The following is a 17,807-nucleotide window of genomic DNA, read 5'->3' as shown; positions in this document are numbered from 1 at the left end:
AAATGTGCTAGGTGGCCTCCTTGAAGGGTTTCGGAAGAGGCTTCCCTCCTGGAAGAGGTGACCCTGAACAGGGTTTTGAAAGATGAGTAAGGGTTAGCCAATTGGAACAGTGACAGCCTTGTGCCAGTCGCTGAGTACACTTACTTAGTCATATCTTCATTCAACAAGCGTTTATTGAGTGACTTTGGCACTGACTTGTTCACCGGAATGTGGCCCCAGCGGCGGGAAAGCACCTCACTTATCTCTAGCCGGGCCCCCCGCTCCCCCGGAGCTCCCAGCAGCCCTGGGTCAGCCTGAGTTCATGCCCAGCCAAGGGCTGTGACTCAAGGGCATTTCCCAAGGTGGGTGGGGCCTTAGGGATGGGCATGTTGGCAGAAAGAAGGGAGGACAGAGGCCTCAGGGCCTCCTGGGGTAGCGAGAACGGGGACCACGCATACCGGCTGAGGGGACAGTCCTGATTCCAAATCCAGGCTCTGCTGCTTTCCAGCTGAGTGACCTGGAGGCCCTAAGGCCTGGTGCTTACCTCTGAAACGGGGACGACAGCGCCTGGCTGGGTTCCTGGTTCATTGGTGAGGACTCTACCTTCCGCAGTAATGGGCACTGGCCAGCAGGGGGCATCAGCCCCTGCTGCATCCGGAGAGACTGGAGGCAGGTGGGCCGCACTGGGTGGAAATCACACCTGGTTACCTTTTGCGGGTGGGGAGGGGATGGGAGGCTGAAAGGCAGCTTTGGAGTCAGGTGGCCACTGAGCTGCCCTGGGAGGCCCGTTCTGCCTTGCCACTTGCGGACGGGTCCCCCAGCAGAGCTCCAGGACACAGCTGGCCTCGGGACCAGGCCCTGGGGACAGACCTGGATGAGGCCAGTGTTTTCCCCAGGGGTCACCATCCAGGAGGCGTCTCCCAGGGCCACAGGCCATGGGCTCTGATGGTAACGACACCTGGTGCTTTGCAGAGCTGCCCACGTCCAAGCACACACTTAACGCACTTCATCCTCCCAGCAGCCCATGGGAGCAATCATCCTCCCATGTCTCACATGAGGAAACCAAGACACAGAGAGGTTTAGGAGCTTGCCTGAGATCCCACAGTAAGTGGCAGAGCTGGGATGTGAACCCAGGTAATGTGGTAACAGCACACTCTTACCACCCTGTCTTATACTTGGTAGGAGCCGCCCTGGCTTCTTGGCCAGGTAGTGATAATAGACAAGGGGCTGAAAAGGAGAGGAAAGGCATTCCATCAGGGGGAACTGCATGAATGGAGGCCCAGCGGCATGAGAGTACGGGCAGAGGGGCAAGTCGTGCTGAATGGCTGTCCCAGGGCAGAGGGGCAGGAAGGAGGGTGCGGAGGCTGGCAGTAGCCTGTCAAGGGGAACAGCTGGAGGGCTGAACACAGGGGAGTGAAGAGGTCAGGTCTGGGCTGGGAACCTTCCCTGTGGCCTCGGGGTGGAGAGAGACTGGAGGGGGCCGGAGGGGAGACAGGAAGGCCGGCGAGAAGGCCAGCGTCATCTCCAGGAGGGAGTCGCAGAAGGCTCGGGACCCTCCAGCTGCTGTAACCAGGCTCCTCGGTCAGGCCTCTCTTGGTGACCAGCGACAGAAGTCGACAAAGGCCAATTTAGTGAGAGGCCGCAGGGGTGCCTCCCAGGGCAGCCAGGCAGCTGCCCTGGAAACCGAGATCAGGGTGTAGAAGGCTGTGGGGACCCTCTCGTCTCCCCGGCCTGCATCTCTCTGCCTGCTGGCTTCCTCCCTCTCTTTCCCCACAGGTGGTCTTTCTCCCTGTGCCTGGAACTGTGGCTCCATCAGGAAGCCGGGACCAGTCAGCCCGGCCATGGCACCATCTCTCATCAGGTGAGTGCAGGAAGTCAGCTGGGTGGTTTGCAGAATCCTGAATCAATTTTCTTTGCAAGGTAAAAAACAAACGAATAAAAAATCTGCCAGAGAAGCAGGCAGGCAGAAGCCAAAGAATAAATAATGGTTTTGTCATCTAAGCTACAGATAGAGCGGGAAGCAGGGGGTTCTCCACTCGAGGCCCACACCCCACTACAGCATGGCCCCGCCAAGGTCACCGGCTGGGAGGGACGGGACGGGAGAGAGCAGATGCCCAGATGCCAGGGTAGAGGGTCCCCTTGCTGGGCCCAAGGTGAGGCCTGCTCTGACCCTGGACCCCAATATTTCTGAACCTTTAATGGTTAGGCCAGGCACACATGGCTCATTTTAATCTAACTGTGCTCTTCCCCGTGGCTGAGGCAGGGTCACACTCTGCGCTGGGGGCCAGGAGGGTGAAGCCCGTCAGAGCAAGGGCCACAGGGAGGGAGCACTTACTCAGCGGTCACAGGGAAAGGAGACACGGCCTGGGCAGGCCAGAGTTCCATTTCTAGCCCCGCCCCCCTCGTGTGCCTTCTCTGTGCTGCACACAGTGACCTCACCTGTAAACGGGCCGCAGCTGCTTCTCACAGGGTGCAGGGTGATCGCGTGCGTGCCCCACCGCAGCTGCTTCTCGCAGGGTGTAGGGTGATCGCGTGCGTGCCCCACCTGCCCCGAGGGCTCTCTTCATCACCGCCCCTGCCTCACCATCATCCCCCGCAGCCCAGCCAGCCCACCAGGGACTGCACAGGGTGCCTCTCCAGACCGTTTCCACTGCTTCCCTCGGCTCCATTCCAAACCGTATCCGTCATGGTCCCAGCAGGAAACAGGTGGCACGTGCAACTGATTTTCTGGAAGGACTTTGGCAGGGGGACTGTTGACAGGTGTGAGAGCAGGGCTAGGGCGCCAACAAGGGTGGTGGCACCCCGGAAACAGACCATCCAGGTGGCCCAGGCTCAGCGGGGGCTGGAGCTGCCCTCACTCTGTGTATAAAGGCCGTCAACGGATGTGTCACCAAACACATATTTTTAGAAAATGTATAGGCTGCTTGGGCATCTCCATTCACAGCCCCCGTGTGCAACGAGGGACCTGAAGGTCAGGTCAGACTCAGTGCGCTGAAGGCTCTTCTGGGGAGCCGGTGGTCACCTGGCATGTGCACCCTTATGTCACAGGTTTTAGGGATTAGGACCTGGATATCCCTGGGGACCTTTATCCAGCCTACCAGTGTGTTAATGGCCGTGGGGCCCCCATGCCCTTGTCCATGGGTGTCATTTACAGTGGACTGCAGCACTCTGACCACGCAGCCTCAGAAGCCTTCTTAACCCACCCCTCCAGGCGGCCATTACCAACAGGTCAGAGTGGGTACACAAGATGAAATTTAAGGGAATTCCCCAGTGGTCCAGCGGTTAGGACTCTGCACTTTCACTAAGGGCCTGGGTCCGATCCCTGGTCAGGGAACTAAGATCCCACAAGTTGCGCAGTGTGGCCAAAAAAAAAAAAAAAAAAAGTTGACATTTAGGTGCCTTCCCCACAGTAGGCATTTGAAATCACTTAACTAATCTGAACTGTTAAAAACTTCACTGGGCTATTTTTTCCATGGGTAAAGAGTTTTCTTTACCATAAAAATAATTTAATACATCCTTTCAGCCAAGAGTTGTGTAAAAGTAGAACTCATATCCGTCCACCTCCTTGGGGAGGGTGCTCAAGCCTGAGTGTCTTAGAGCTCATCCAACCAGACGTACTTCACAGCAGCATGGGGGTGGGGGCCACCAGAAGCCTGCTCTTTCCTCCGGCAGGAGGTCCAGGGGGACCCGCTCCACAGCCAAGCATGCCAGTAGGGAAGCTCAGGGCAGTCATGCCTGTGTGACCACTGGGCGTGAGATGCGCTTCGCAGGCCCCTCGGGACCTGCTGCCAGATGGAGCCCCACGTGCCTGCGACAGCAGCCTCCCCGACACCAGAGGACTAACTGGTCCTTCCTCCACCCCGGCCCCCTGAGATCAGCCTCTCTGTGAACCCCCTGCCCCAGGTAGGTGCCTCAGGCCCTGCCTTTGGTGACCACGACAAAGCAGTCTCCCCGCTGGACAAAGCGGGGATCTTTGGAGGGGATCGTGGAGGCTGGCCACCAGCGTAACAGGGAGGGAGGGAAGGAGGCCGTGGGGTGGGCCCAAGCTGCCTGTTCTCGGAGTTCCACTGGGATGACCCAGAAACTGGGGCAGGAGCAGGGAGGGAGGCCCAGATGGAGAGGAAGGGGAGGGGAGGGGAGGGGAGGGGACCAGGGGAGGGGAGACCCGACACCCTGGAAGGGGCTGTTTCTGAACTTGCTGCCCGGGGGTCTGGCTGAATGACTCCGGGAGTGCTCAGTGTGTGTGTGGCTGTGTGTGTAAGCGTGTGTGCGAGAGCATGTGAGAGGGCGTCTACACGTGCGGGTCAGTGTGTGAGTGAGGGCACGAGTGTGTGCGTGTGCGCGGTGTGCAGGGCGCCGAGCTGGCGGGGACCAGGGGGCCGGCTCCCCAGGGAACCCCCAGGGCGGTGGGCCGCACCCAGCATGCTGCCTGCTCAGCCCCGGGAGCTGGGCGACCCCACGCTCTGTGTGCACCCTTCGTTCTTCCTGGGCAGAGCGCGCCCCCACCGTAGCTGCTCCTGGGCTGGAGTCGCCCCCCCCCGGTCCCCCCCAGCTCCCCGCAGAGCCCCCAACCCCTTCACAGCCTTGTGTTACCCCATGTCACTGAGGAGGTAACTGCGGCTCCAGGAACGCAGTCCAGTGAGGGCACAGCTGAGACGGAGTCTCACCACATGTCACCCACCTTCTGCCCAGGAGAGGCACCCACATTTCTGAGGCCCAGGGTCACAGGGCAGGTGCTGGGGCCTGGTAGGAGCCTCCAGGGACAGGGGGAGGGAGGTCCTGGGCCATGGTGGGCAAAAGGGGAAATGACACTGCCATGTGTGTGTGTGTGTGTGTGTGGTGTGTGTGTGTGTGTGAGACAGGGTGCGGAGGTGGGGACAGGGACCCTCCTGGCTCAGTCCCACCTTCCTTCTGCCAGTTCTGCCCGGACTCTGACCCACTGCCACCTGAAAAAACAAACCCCAGCCCACCCTCTGGGACCCCTGATCACCACCCTGTGGGCCCCTCCCCAGGACCCTCACTTAACACCGGCCTGGGTCCCCCACCCAGGCTGCCCAAATGGGGCTTGTAATGGGTTGGAGTGTCCCCCCAAATTCAAGATCGCCAAGAACCCCAGAATGTAACGGTATTTGGAAACAGTCTTTGCAGATGTCATTAGTTAAGATGAGGTCAGACTGAAGTAGGCTGGGCACCAAATCCAATGACAGATGTCCTTGTAAGAAGGGGTGGGACAGAGACACGGGAGGAGGCCACGTGGAGATGGAGGCAGAGACTCGAGTGATACAGCCACAGCCAGGGCACACGAGGAGCCACCAGAGCTGGGCGAGGCAGGAAGGACCTTCCCCCGGAGCCTCAGAGGGAGCACGGTCCTGCTGGCTCCTTGATTTCAGATTCTGGCCTCCAGAGCTGGGGGAGAATGAATTTCCGTTGTTATAGGCCAGTTTTGGTCATTCGTACAGTAGCCCCAGGACACAGACACAGGGCTCACCCTTCTCCTTTCCCAGCTCCTCAGTTGCTTTGCCTGAGTTCTGGAAACAGCAAGCCCTGGTACTTTGGCTGGAGGGACGGGTTTGTGCATGGGGCAGCCACAAGACCCCCACTGAGACCTCCAGCTATGTGTGGCGGACTGGGACCCGGCTGCCCACCCTGAAACCCAACCCTGCATTCACACTGTGGCCCCGTCTCCCCTGGGCTCCTGGGCGGCGACTGAGCACAGGCGGTGTGGAGGCCAGGGCAGCTCCAACCACCTCTGAAGGACCACGTGGCTCAAGGACTCCCCAGTGGTGATGGCCCCCCGGACGTTCAGATTGCAGAGAGGGCCACCCAGGATGCTCCCTGCTGGGGCGTCTGCTTCCCAGAGGACCTGGGCTGGACACTGTATTGTTACCCCCATATTTCAGACCCCAAAACTGAGGCTCAGAGAGCGGGAGCGGCCTGCCCAGCCCACAGAGCTGCCCTCTTCCTCTCCCTGGGCTGGGTGGGCCGAGAGTGAGAGCAAGAGGTCTGCGCCCCAGCCCAGCCCACCCTCAGCTAGGCAGCTGCAGAGGCTCCCACCCTTGAAGGCAGCTCCCCCAGCTGCCGCCTGGTTGCCATGGAGGAGGCGCAGATCCCTGAGACGCAGCCAAAAATACACACCAGCGCCCCTCCTTCCTCACCCCCTTTCTCCAACACCAAAGCCTCCTTTTGTCAGCTGAGGCCTGGGCTACTTCCTCCCAAAGCAGCCAAGGAGCAAAGGGGGTCAAGGAGGCAGAGGGTCCAGGAAGTGAGTCACGGGACCCCAGCCCAGCCTGGGCCCACTTCCTGAACCAAGTCTCCCCATCACTTGCCCACAGGGGAGAGCTGTGGGCAGTTTCCAGACCAGGTGGATTCTTTCCTGCCTCTGTGCCTTGGCACATGCAGTTCCCTCTACCTGGAACACCCTCCCCCTGCATTCCACACCCACCTCCATCACAGCTATTTCCTTGTTGCCCTTGGGGTTGTCAGTGGGCCTGATGCTCCCATGGGGCTGGGAGGTCTTGGGGATACAAACTTCAAACTTCGTCTTTTTATCCCTGTGTCCCCAGTGCCCCCGACAGGCAGATGCTCAGTGAATACAGACGGAAGGGAGGAAAGAAGGGAGGGAGGAGACGGGGGGGTGGGGTGGGGGGGAGGGTAAGTGACGAGATGTAAGTCCACTGGGTTATCCCCCTACAGGCACACTGCACCAAGGCACGCTGTTCCTGCTCGCCTTTGCCCTGCACACTTCCCAGCACAGATCTCATCCCTTTGAGGCCTCTCAGTTTCCTGGCCTGCGACAGGTTCCTGCCTGGTCCCAGCTCACTCGACTCTGTTCTCTGAGGGTCCAGAGTGGGTGCTCAGAAAGGAAGGAAGGAAGGAAGGAAGGAAGGAGGGAGGGAGGGAGGGAGGGAGGGAGCAATAAACAGGTGATAGGCTCTCACCAGGTTCCAGAGGCTTCTAAAAAGGCACTCATTCATCAACACCTCTCAGGACTTGGAACACATGCAGGCCTGCTGCTTCCAAGTCTGTCACAGGTCACGGGTGGGCTTGAGGTGGGAAAAGGGAGTAAAAGATGAATATTTATCAAGGTCTGAGCTGGGTGTTTATACCCAGTGCCTCAGTCATCCCACACGACCACCCTGGAAGTCAGTTTGAGGAGTTACAGATGAAGAGACTGAGGGTCTGGGAGGCAGTCATGCTAAATGGGCATTACGTGTTCCCCTCAGAGGCCCCTCTTGCAAGCTGGGCCCCAGCTCAAATGGGGAGAAAAACCAGTCAGACCAGTTAGGCTCCCAAAACTTTCCACTGAAAACAAATATGTCCAACAGGGGTCGCCTCTGAAGATAGAACGGGAACTGAGGTGAGGAGGAGAGGATGCCGTGCACAACGCTCACTTTGCCCAGTTCTATGATTATCTGAATTTTTACCAAAAGTTTGTATTATATGGTTTTTTTTTAACGAGAAGAAAATGAACATCCGATGATCCTGAAGTGTCTGTCTACCCTGGAAACGTCTGTACCTTGAGATAGTCATGACAAATCTCCAGAGACTATGCCTGCAGCCAGCCCTCAACCTACCTTGGAAGCACATCTCACAAGCTAGGCCCCAGACCCAAAGTTAGCCGCACATTCATTCCTTTGGTGATTCGTTCTTTCACTACTCTGTGTTAGGCCCCTGCCCCCTGAAAGCCTAATGGGGAGACAGGCACAAGGACACCACAAAACAGAGCAATTGGTACTGAGGAAGAATGTGGTATAGGAGTGTGGCTGTGGGAGCAGTCAGGGAGGGCTTCACAGAGGAGGTGACCTTTGAGTGGGGCCCTGGAGAGTGAGTAGGAGTTCGTTAAATGGGGAGCGTGTGGGGAGGTTTTGCCGGCAGCAAGAAAAGTGTTGAGCACCAATGTGGCATGTGACCCGGATGCCAGGGGGAGTTTGAGGTGAATGAAATATGGGTGTGGGGCTGAGGGGGTCAGGAGATCAGGCTGGTTGGAGGTGAAACCAAAATCACAAGGTGTGTGGATGACGAGCAAGGGCTTACAGGTGTTCCTTTGGGCTATGACTTTGGGCTTGCTCACCAAGGGCATGACTTTTTGCTCTGGGTTCTGATGCACAGGCCAGGGTTGAAAAGTTCCTGGCTGGTTCTGATGGACCCCCAAGACTGGCATCCCACTGCTGGGATCCTCCTGACCGCAGCGTCTGGGTTGGGAGCAGGGCAGGGATAGGTGGCTGCGGCGCACGTCACTGTGCCCATCAGCTGTGTCCCCAGAGCTGAGCATCCTTCATCCCCTCCAGACCACCCTTCCTCCATCTCCGTGTGTGGCAGGTGTCCGCCCGGAGCTCCCCCAGGCCCAGGCCCACCCATGCAGCTCTGGGTGGCTCTGAAATGTGTCAGCCGGGCTGGGCCACCCTACGTCTCCCAGAACCCACGTCCCTGAATGCTTCTGCAGGATGGGCCCCAAAGGCCTTTCCCGGGCAGGCGGAGGATGGAGTGGTTTCAGAGTTCACCCACGTGGCTGCTGAGCTGCTGGCCGCCCCCTTGGTGTGAGGCACAGCCAGGCTGCCACCGGCCCTCCATTCTCATGTCTGACTCCCGGGCTCCAGGTTCTGCAGGGTGCCCACACAGCCGAGGTCCCCCCACCCCCTGACCCTGAGAGCTCCAGCTCATCCTTATGGGTCTGGTTTGTTCTTTTCTTGTCTATATCTCAGCCATCATCCCTCCCTGACTCCCTGTCCTGCGGTCTTAGGGCTCCAGCATCAGCCTCAGGACATGAGCCTCCCCCTGCGGCTGATGCGTCAACCCGTGACCCGTCCCGTGCGCATGTGCATGTGCGTGCTGTGTGCACGTTACGTGTTTCTATCTATCCATCCCAATGGGACCTGCTTCTCTGGCTGCGCCCTCGATTATGGCTGACCTGGGCCGGAGTGTGGACACACACCCCCACCCCAACACTCACACACAAGCACACACAGCTTTGGGAACAAAAGGTAAATAGAAGCCCAACTTACCATGTTTCCAAACACAGAAAATGACCTTTGCTCCTGATTGGGTCCCTGGTGGGGGTCCTGGGCACACCCCTTAACTGCTGCCATATTATGGAGGGGGAAACCAAGGCTCCCAGAGGACAGTGATCTACCTGAGGTCCCAGGGATGAGGGGCAGAGCTGGGACTTGAACCCGGGTCGCTCTGACTGCAAGGTGACCCCCTGCTCTCGGGCCACACACTCTCTGCTAGCACCCGGCGGGGGCTCAGTCTCGCCAAAGCCCCTAATTCGTACACCCACCACCTTCCAGTGCCTGTCTTTCAAAGGTGGCAGGAAGGTGTGTGTCTGAGCTCCCGGCTCCCGGTCCCACTGGGGCTGCTCCTGACCTCTGCCCTTCCCCCTCTGTGCAGCCCCAGGTGCCCTCTGGGGCCTGGGGCCGGAAAAGCAAGGACTCTGGCATAAAACAGACCCGGGTTTACATCCAGGCTGCCCCACCAACTTGCGTGAGGGTCTCAGGCAAGGACAAGCTTCTCTGAGCCTCAGTTTCCTCATCTGTAAGCAGGATGACACCTCTCGCAGGATCGGAGATCCTGAGCGTGATGACCTGGGCTCCAGGCCCAGGGCGGAGTGGAGCCCGAGCAAAGCTCACTCCCCTCCTGCTGCTTCCACGTGCTCCTGGCCACCAGCACCTTCTGTTAATCCTATTTGGAGCCAGCTCACAGGAGAGTTTCCATACCCGCAGGCCTGTGTCTGCTGCCAATTGGGAGGCAAGGTAATTACATCGTGATTACAGACGTGCGCTTCCACTTCTTAGTGAGCTACGTGGGCTTAGGCAGAAAGGCCTCTATTCTCCGAAACTCAAGGACCGTACAAAGTTGCAAGGCTAACCTGGAGGAGTGGTTTTCCACCTGTTTGCAACCCCCTTGAAACAGATGAAAACAATGAATGCTAAACTAGTTGGGTTGAGGTCGGGGTGTTGAAGGGGGGCCGGGAGAAGGGTCCAGAGTCCCGTTTGCCCTGCAGCTCTGGATCCTGGGAAGATGGAGTTTGGGGTTGGTTCTGGGAGTGGAATCAGGGTAACCCCAGGACAGAGGGAGAGCACTGGGGAGAGAGTCCAGCACCCATATTTACCAGCTGGCACAGAAGGACTTCAATATCTTCAGAACTGTGTGCTCGTGCCCTTGTGGTTAGACCAATTAACTCATCTTTCATATTGAGAAGTGAGTCTATAAACAAAAGTAAAAATATGTCCTTGAAAAATGTCATAATGATGTCAACCTTTTAATAACACCACAGTTTCCTTTCTTAAAGTTAGAGGGATATTATAGGGAAAATATCTTCCCTATAGAAGAAATATTAATATGAATTGAGCAATTCTATTAACTCCCTTTTCTTTTTCTTCTGTTAAAGTCAAGTAAAATTAGATTAAAAATAGTATCCAAGATGAGATTCTTCTGGTTTTATAAAATCATTTCTACCAATCTGTCCCTTACTCATCCTTCTGGTTTTCTGTGTATTTGCAGAGTTGTCCAAAATGATGTTCACCTAATCACCTAATGTTAACGTTTTTTTTGTTTTTTGTGTTTTTTTTGGCCTCACAGCACACAGGATCCTAGTTCCCCAACAAGGGATCGAACCCATGCCCCCTGCAGTGGAAGCACAGAGTCTTAACCACTGGACCTCCAGGGAAGTCCCCCCCCCTTTTTTTTAGAGAAGAATCCCTGATTTGTTTTTATTTATATTTTTAAACATCTTTATTGGAGTATAATTGCTTTACAATGTTGTGTTAGTTTCTGCTGCACAAAAAAGTGAATCAGTTATACGTATACATACATCCCCATCTCCCCTCCCTCTTACATCTGCCTCCCACCCTCCCTATCCCACCCCTCTAGGTGGTCACAAAGCACCGAGCTGATCTCCCTGTGCTATGTGGCTGCTTCCCACTAGCTATCTATTCCACACTTGGTAGTGTATATACGTCCATGCCACTCTCTCACTAAGTCCCAGCCCACCCTTCCCCCTCTCTGTGTCCTCAAGTCCATTCTCTACGTCTTTATTCCTCTCTTGCCACTAGGTTCATCAGAACCATCCTTCCCTTTAGATTCCATATTTATGTGTTAGCATACGGTATTTGTTTTTCTCTTTCTGACTTACTTCACTCTGTATGACAGACTCTAGGTCCATCCACCTCATTACAAATAGCTCAATTTCGTTTCTTTTTATGGCTGAGTAATATTCCATTGTATATATGTGCCACATCTTCTTTATCCATTCACCTGTCAATGGACACTTAGGTTGCTGCCATGTCCTGGCTATTGTAAATAGTGCTGCAATGAACATTGTGGTACATGACTCTTTTTAAGTTATGGTTTTCTCAGGGTATATGCCCAGTAGTGGGATTGCTGGGTTGTATGGTAGTTCTATTTTTAGTTTTTTGGGGTTTTTTTTTTTTTTTGCAGTATATGGGCCTCTCACTGCTGTGGCCTCTCCCGTTGCAGAGCACAGGCTCCGGATGCGCAGGCTCAGCGGCCATGGCTCACGGGCCCTGCCGCTCCACGGCATGAGGAATCTTCCTGGACCAGGGCATGAACCCATGTCCCCTGCATTGGCAGGTGGACTCTCAACCACTGCACCACCAGGGAAGCCCTATTTTTAGTTTTTTAAGGAACCTCCATACTGTTCTCCATAGTAGCTGTATCAATTTACATTCCCACCAACAGGGCAAGAGGGTTCTCTTTTCTCCACACCCTCTCCAGCATTTATTGTTTGTAGATTTTTTGATGATGGCCATTCTGGCAGGTGTGAGGTGATACCTCATTGTAGTTTTGATTTGCATTTCTCTAGGGAAGTCCCTTTTAATGGTTATTTTTGGTTGATGGGATTTGGGTTGTTTTTTTACTTCCATCTTTGGGATTTACAGCGTGTTTTGAATTCTTTATAATGAACAGGTGTCACTTTTTTTTTGGCTGTGTTGGGTCTTGGTTGCTGCGCACGGGCTTTCTCTAGTTGCAGTGAGCGGGGGTTACTATTTGTTGTGGTGCGCGGGCTTCTCATTGCGGTGGCTTCTCCTGTTGTAGAGCATGGGCTCCAGGCACACAGGCTTCAGCAGTTGTGGCTCGAGGGCTCTAGAGCGCAGCCTCAGTAGTTGTGGTGCACAGGCTCAGTTGCTCCGCGGCATGTGGGATCTTCCCGGACCAGGGTTCAAACCCGTGTCCCCTGCATTGGCAGGCGGATTTGCAACCACTGTGCCACGAGGGAAGCCCTGTCACTTATTTTTTAATGTGATTTTTTTTAAAAAAGAGAGGTGGGAAGGAAACTTATCAAGATAGTTAACCAGAATTGTGGAAACTGAGGACTGAGACCATGGATGATTGTTATTTCTTTTATTTTTCTCCTTTAATTTCTAAAAGTAAAAGAAAACAATTTTACTTTTTTTAAAAAATAATTATTTATTTACTGTCACATGTTCTTTTTTTTTTTTGCGGTATGTGGGCCTCTCACTGTTGTGGCCTCTCCCATTGTGGAGCACAGGCTCCGGACATGCAGGCTCAGCGGCCATGGCTCACAGACCCAGCCGTTCCACAGCATGTGGGATCTTCCCGGACTGGGGCATGAACCCATGTCCTCTGCATCGGCAGGCGGACTCTCAACCACTGCGCCACCAGGGAAGCCCAATTTTACTTTTAAAATAAGGAAAAAAGAAATCATGGAGACTGTGAAACAAAAGCAGTAACAGACAACTTGGCAATGATCTATTCATATTTATTGAACAACTTGATGCCAGGTTCCAATGTTTAGTCATTTTATTTAGGTTTTTGGTGACTACACTTGGTAAAATTTTCTCATACACTTTCCCTGCAATTATATATGCTGCCACTAGGTAACAGTAGGCATATCAGTATTCTGGGAGGTGTGTGTTTTGCCCATGTCTCAGGTAAGAAGCCATCTATTACAGATTTATAAGTTCGCATTTTTTGAGAGCTTTAAAAAATATATATTGGAAACGTTACAATTGATAACCCAATCAAGGCTGCTCAACTTCTTGTCTTCCTCAAATAAATACTTCAGACACGAGTCAAACAAGTGACTAAAACAAACAGGACGCCTCTACACGTGAGACGTAGACAGACGTAGACAGACATAGACAGTTGCCTAGAGGTAAAGCACCCAGCTCTGGAAGCAGACAGATCTGAGTCCAAATTTTGGATTCACCACTCACTTACTTCATCATCTTGGTCAAATTATGTCACCTCTTTCAGCCTTAGAATCCTCATTTAAATGCTGGGGATTTAACGAGCTCACATCACAGGATTGTTGTAGGAGTTGAGTGAAGTGGTGTAGGTAAATGAATCAGGAAATAGCAGTTCTTAATTATTCCTGCTGCCATGTCCACCTAGAAAACTCCTACTCATCCTTGAGGACCCAGCTCAGATACCTCCTCCTCAATGAAGCCTCTGTTAACTTCCTAGCAGCAATTAGTTGCCCGTTCCTCTTTCCTATACCCCAGTCCTCAACCCATTATGTTGTCAGTTTTTTGCTTTATATCTTCTGCGTCTACGTTATCAGGTGAGTGCAAATTTAGGATTTTACATCTTACTCTTGGAATGACCCTAGTGTTATTTTGAAATGTCCCTCTTTATCTCTTAAGGCCAATATTGATAACATAATCAAGTCTGCTCAACTTTTGTCTGTTACTATTTTAACTACCTTCCCTCCCTCCCTTCCTTCCTTCCTCCCTCCCTCCCTCCCTCCCTTCTGTCTTTTTTCTCGCTGTGTGTGCTTTACATAGAAGGAGAACAAGGCTCAGAGGAAGAAGTGCGACAGAGCCACTGTCTTGCACATGTGAGGACAAATGCCAGGCTCTAAAGATGGTAGAGTAGGAAGCAAGGGGCTCCTCGTCCGCGACCACCCTCCAGCCCGGGCCTGCCTCCTTCTTGTTTTGTTAGAAAGATAAACCTCTGCTGGTTAAGCCAGAGGTCAGTTGCTGGTACGGGAAGCTGATGAAAAATTTAATTGGCACAAAGACAGTTCATCGGACACCTCCTCCAGCAAGACTTCCTGGATTCCCCTGGCAGATTCCATCCAGTGCTCCGTGTCCTTCTCACGGGGGGTTGGCTCTACGGCTCCTACCTCATTGTCTCTCCAGAGTATCAGGTGCACCCGTCCACCACCCACAAGGAAAGACAGACTTCCAGGGGCAGGGCCCATCTTGCAGGCACGGGTATCCCCCTTATTTCTTAGCTGAGAGCCTGGCAGGATGTTTCCGTGGGTGTGGAAGAAGGATCGGAGGACTCGGACTCCTGGAGCTTGTGTTCTTGTCCCGGCCGCCATGTGCCAGCACAGTGACCTTGAGTTCCCTCTTTAAGCAGCTGTTTCTTCATCTACAAGACTATAAAAATATCCACCTCCTGTGGATTGTGAGGGAGTTGTGAGGCTCAGATGAGGTAATCAATATGGAAAGACTTGGAGACAGAAAAGCACTGCTGTACAAACGGAAATTGTCAACGTCCATGTAAGGGTTGTGGGATCAGAGCCTTGTCGTTCACTCTGAAGCACAAACAGCAACACACACACGTCACATATACACATACACACATGCTCACACTCTCACACACACGCACACACACAGAGGCATGAGCACGTCTCGTTTTTTAAAAAATTAATCTATTTATTTATTTATTTTTGGCTGTGTTGAGTCTTCGTTGCTGCGCGCGGGCTTTCTCTAGTTGTGGTGACCGGGGGCTACCCTTCGTTGTGGTGCGTGGGCTTCTCATTGCGGCAGCTTCTCTTGTTCCCGAGCATGGGCTCTAGGCACGCAGGCTTCAGTAGTTGCAGCTCGTGGGCTCAGTACCTGTGGCTTGCAGGCTCTAGAGCACAGGCTCAGTAGTTGTGGCGCACGGGCTTAGTTGTTCCGTGGCATGTGGGATCTTCCCGGACCAGGGTTCGTACCCATGTCCCCTGCATTGTCAGGTGGATTCTTCACCCACTGCGCCACCAGGAAAATCCCATGAGCATGTTTCTTAAGCCAAAGCAACTTGAACTGCCCTTGGAAGCTGCCCAAACCAACCTTAAGCACAAGCTAGTCCACACTCGGTGACTTGGTGCTGGTTTGAGAACCAGCCAGCCTTCTCTAGGTTGTTTTCTTTGAGCCAAACACGGTGTCATCACCTTAGATGGTGTCATCACCTTAGCATTTGGCACATTGTTTCCCGCCCCGAGGCACAGGGGAGGCCTTTACATAGCTCAACAAGTGAGGGAGTGGAAACCAAAGAGCCTTCCCACAAAGGCTGCCTCACGGGGGATTTGGAGGAAGACGTGCTGGCCCACTGCCTGCAGCCCGGAGAGAGCTGAGGGCCCCCTCCGTCTCTCTCTCCCTCTCTTTCTCTCTCAGTCTCTCTCAGTCTCTGTCTCTCTCCATCCGTCTCTGTCTCTTCCCTCTCTCTCTCTGCACCTGGCACCCACCAAGATCTGGAAAGCCAGGCCTAGCTCAGGGCTGCTCCGGGTGGGCAACCAAGATCCAGCCACTCTCCATCATGATTTGGAGCTGGTCAGGATCCAGGCTGCCTGTTCATTCAACAGACATTGCTTGAGCACCTGCTGTGTGTCAGGCCCTGGCTTGGCCCTGGGAGCACAGACTGGATGCCCAAGGTGGTGGAAGCCTGAGGAAGGGATGGAGAAGAAACAAACGTGCGTTGGGAGCCCTCTCGGGTCAGGCACTGTGATGATGCTGTGTCAACATGTGGTTGAATTCCTGCAACAGCCTGTGAGGTATTTACTTACTTAAATAGGTTCCACCAACTCTACCAGCTTAAGGTACAGACAAGGCCTATTTTTAATATTCAGATTATTCTCTCACCAGCACCTCCCAGACCAGCAGGAAGGCCATCATATATCTATCTTTCTGTCTCTCTCCATCTTTGTTTCTGTTGTCATCTCTCCCTCCATTCCAGCAATCCCACTTCTGGGAACATACTCAAAAGAAGTGAAAGCAGAAACTCAAAGTTATTTGCACCCCTGTGTTCATGGCAGCATTATCCACAATAGCCAAATGGTGGAAACATCCCAAGTGCCCATGGGCCAATGAATGGATCAACAAATGAGGTCCATCCACATAGAGGAATATTCAGCCTTTAAAAGGAGGGAAATTCTGACACCTGCTACAACACGAATGAACCCTGAGGACAGTATGCGCAGTGAGATAAACCAGTCACAGAAGGACAAATACTGTATGATCCCACTTATATGAGGTGCCTAGAGCAAACAAATCCATGGAGACAGGAAGTAGGATGGTGGGGGCTGGGGGAGGGGTGGGGAGTGAGTGCTTAATGGGGACAGAGTTTCAGTTTGGAAAGATGGAAAGTTCTGGAGATGGAGGGTGGGGACGGTAGCACGATAATGTGAATGTACTTAATCACAGCCACTGAGCTGTGCACTTAAAAAGGGGTAAGAAGGTAACTTTTATGTTATTTGTATTTTTCCACAATTAAAACAAAAACAGCCACAGTGGTATCTGTGGATGTGGAGTCTCTGTGGGCATGGGCTTGGGAAGGGCCACCTGGGTAGCTCTGAATGGTTCCAAGTGGTCTAGCCCCGGCGTTTTCCCTCACACCTTTATCTCAGTGAGGGCAGGAACCCCGGTTATCTCAGGGTCCCCAGCCAGTATTTGTTGACTGACTAGCTGACTGGCTGCTTCCGCAGTGCAATCCTGACCTGGGGGCCTCTGGGAGAGCCCAGACCCTGGGCGGCTGGGCAGCCAAGGAGGCTAGGAGCCTGGGTGCAGCTCTGGAACCCAGGCCCCCTGCCAAGAAGGAAGCGCCAAACAATAGCCCCCAAGAGGCCTCCTCGCAGCCAGCCGGATTTGCACCTCCTCGGACACAAGCAGGCTTCCTCTGTAGGAAGTGATACCCGAGGGAGGGGAGGGAGGGCTTCCGCTGGAGCCAGCTGGAGAATGGGCTGGGAAGGACAGGCAGCGGGGGGGGGGGGGGGGGGCAGTCCTGGATACCAGCACCCCTGGGCCTGGGCACCAAAGGCCACCGTGGGCGGCGCGCTCCCCAGGTTTCTAAGGACCCGCCTGTCCTGCGTGAAGCGCCGACTCTTGAGCCTGGAGGTCAGGGTCAGGACATGAGGGTCGGGGGATGTGCTCTTGCATCCCAGCCCTCCATTCAGGGGCTGTGTGGCCAGAGCCCTGGCCGCACGTTCCCCCCCATCACACGGCGATCGCTGTGCACTCGAGATCCCAAAGCACCCAGACCCAGGCCTGCCCTCATGTACCTCATCGCTCTCCCCGGGAAAACAGACAAAAATAAGCAGAGACATAAAAAGAAATGGCCGTGAATCCCTAGACGGGTGGTTGTCGGTGGTGACTACTCTCCCCCTCCTGTCCACCCCCTCCTGTCCACCCGCTCCTGTCCACCCCCTCCTGTCCACGCTCTGAATCAATTAAGAGCCTGCGTCAGGAGACAGACGAGGACTGGAGGGTGGAAATGAGACGCTGTTGGAGGAGCTCTGACTCAGGACCAGATGGGCCCTTGCTCCGTCCCCTGCGCTCCAGGTAACCACCCAGGAAGGAGCCAGGCAGCTGTGGGCAAGGGCGGGCCCCTCTCCCAGCTCCCAGCCCCCAGCCCGGGAGGAGACCCCCACCCCAGGGCCACGGGCAGGCTGGGCCAGAGGGGAAGACAGCTGTGGACTCGGGGTCCCGCTGCCCAGGGGGAGCGGGGGAGGGGGAGCTGAGATCCGGACGGTGGCGGGGGGTGGGAGGCGGTGGCCGCTCAGCTGGCAGCTAGGCAGCAGGGCCCGCGGGGGCTGGGGACAGGTGCACAGACGGGGGCCCAGGTGCCTCGCTGAGGTCGAG

General features: G+C 54.6%; 1 protein-coding gene across 1 annotated transcript in view; it reads right to left on the bottom strand.

The window, feature by feature from the left end:
• Window positions 1-16,630: 16,630 nt before the first annotated feature.
• LOC132500643 (basic proline-rich protein-like) overlaps window positions 16,631-17,807 on the bottom strand; it is a 103,375-nt gene continuing 102,198 nt past the window's right edge. The window contains exons 9-13 of the mRNA XM_060115737.1: window positions 17,597-17,758; window positions 17,467-17,534; window positions 16,959-17,057; window positions 16,862-16,909; window positions 16,631-16,754 (exon numbers count right to left, since the gene is read on the bottom strand). Of these exons, the coding sequence (XP_059971720.1) occupies window positions 16,631-16,754; window positions 16,862-16,909; window positions 16,959-17,057; window positions 17,467-17,534; window positions 17,597-17,758 (501 nt within the window). The remainder of the gene's footprint in view (window positions 16,755-16,861; window positions 16,910-16,958; window positions 17,058-17,466; window positions 17,535-17,596; window positions 17,759-17,807) is intronic.

The sequence above is a fragment of the Mesoplodon densirostris genome, chromosome 13 (genome assembly GCF_025265405.1).
Source record: "Mesoplodon densirostris isolate mMesDen1 chromosome 13, mMesDen1 primary haplotype, whole genome shotgun sequence".
Taxonomy (NCBI): Eukaryota; Metazoa; Chordata; class Mammalia; order Artiodactyla; family Ziphiidae; genus Mesoplodon; species Mesoplodon densirostris.
This window is presented reverse-complemented; position numbering and strand designations above follow the sequence as displayed.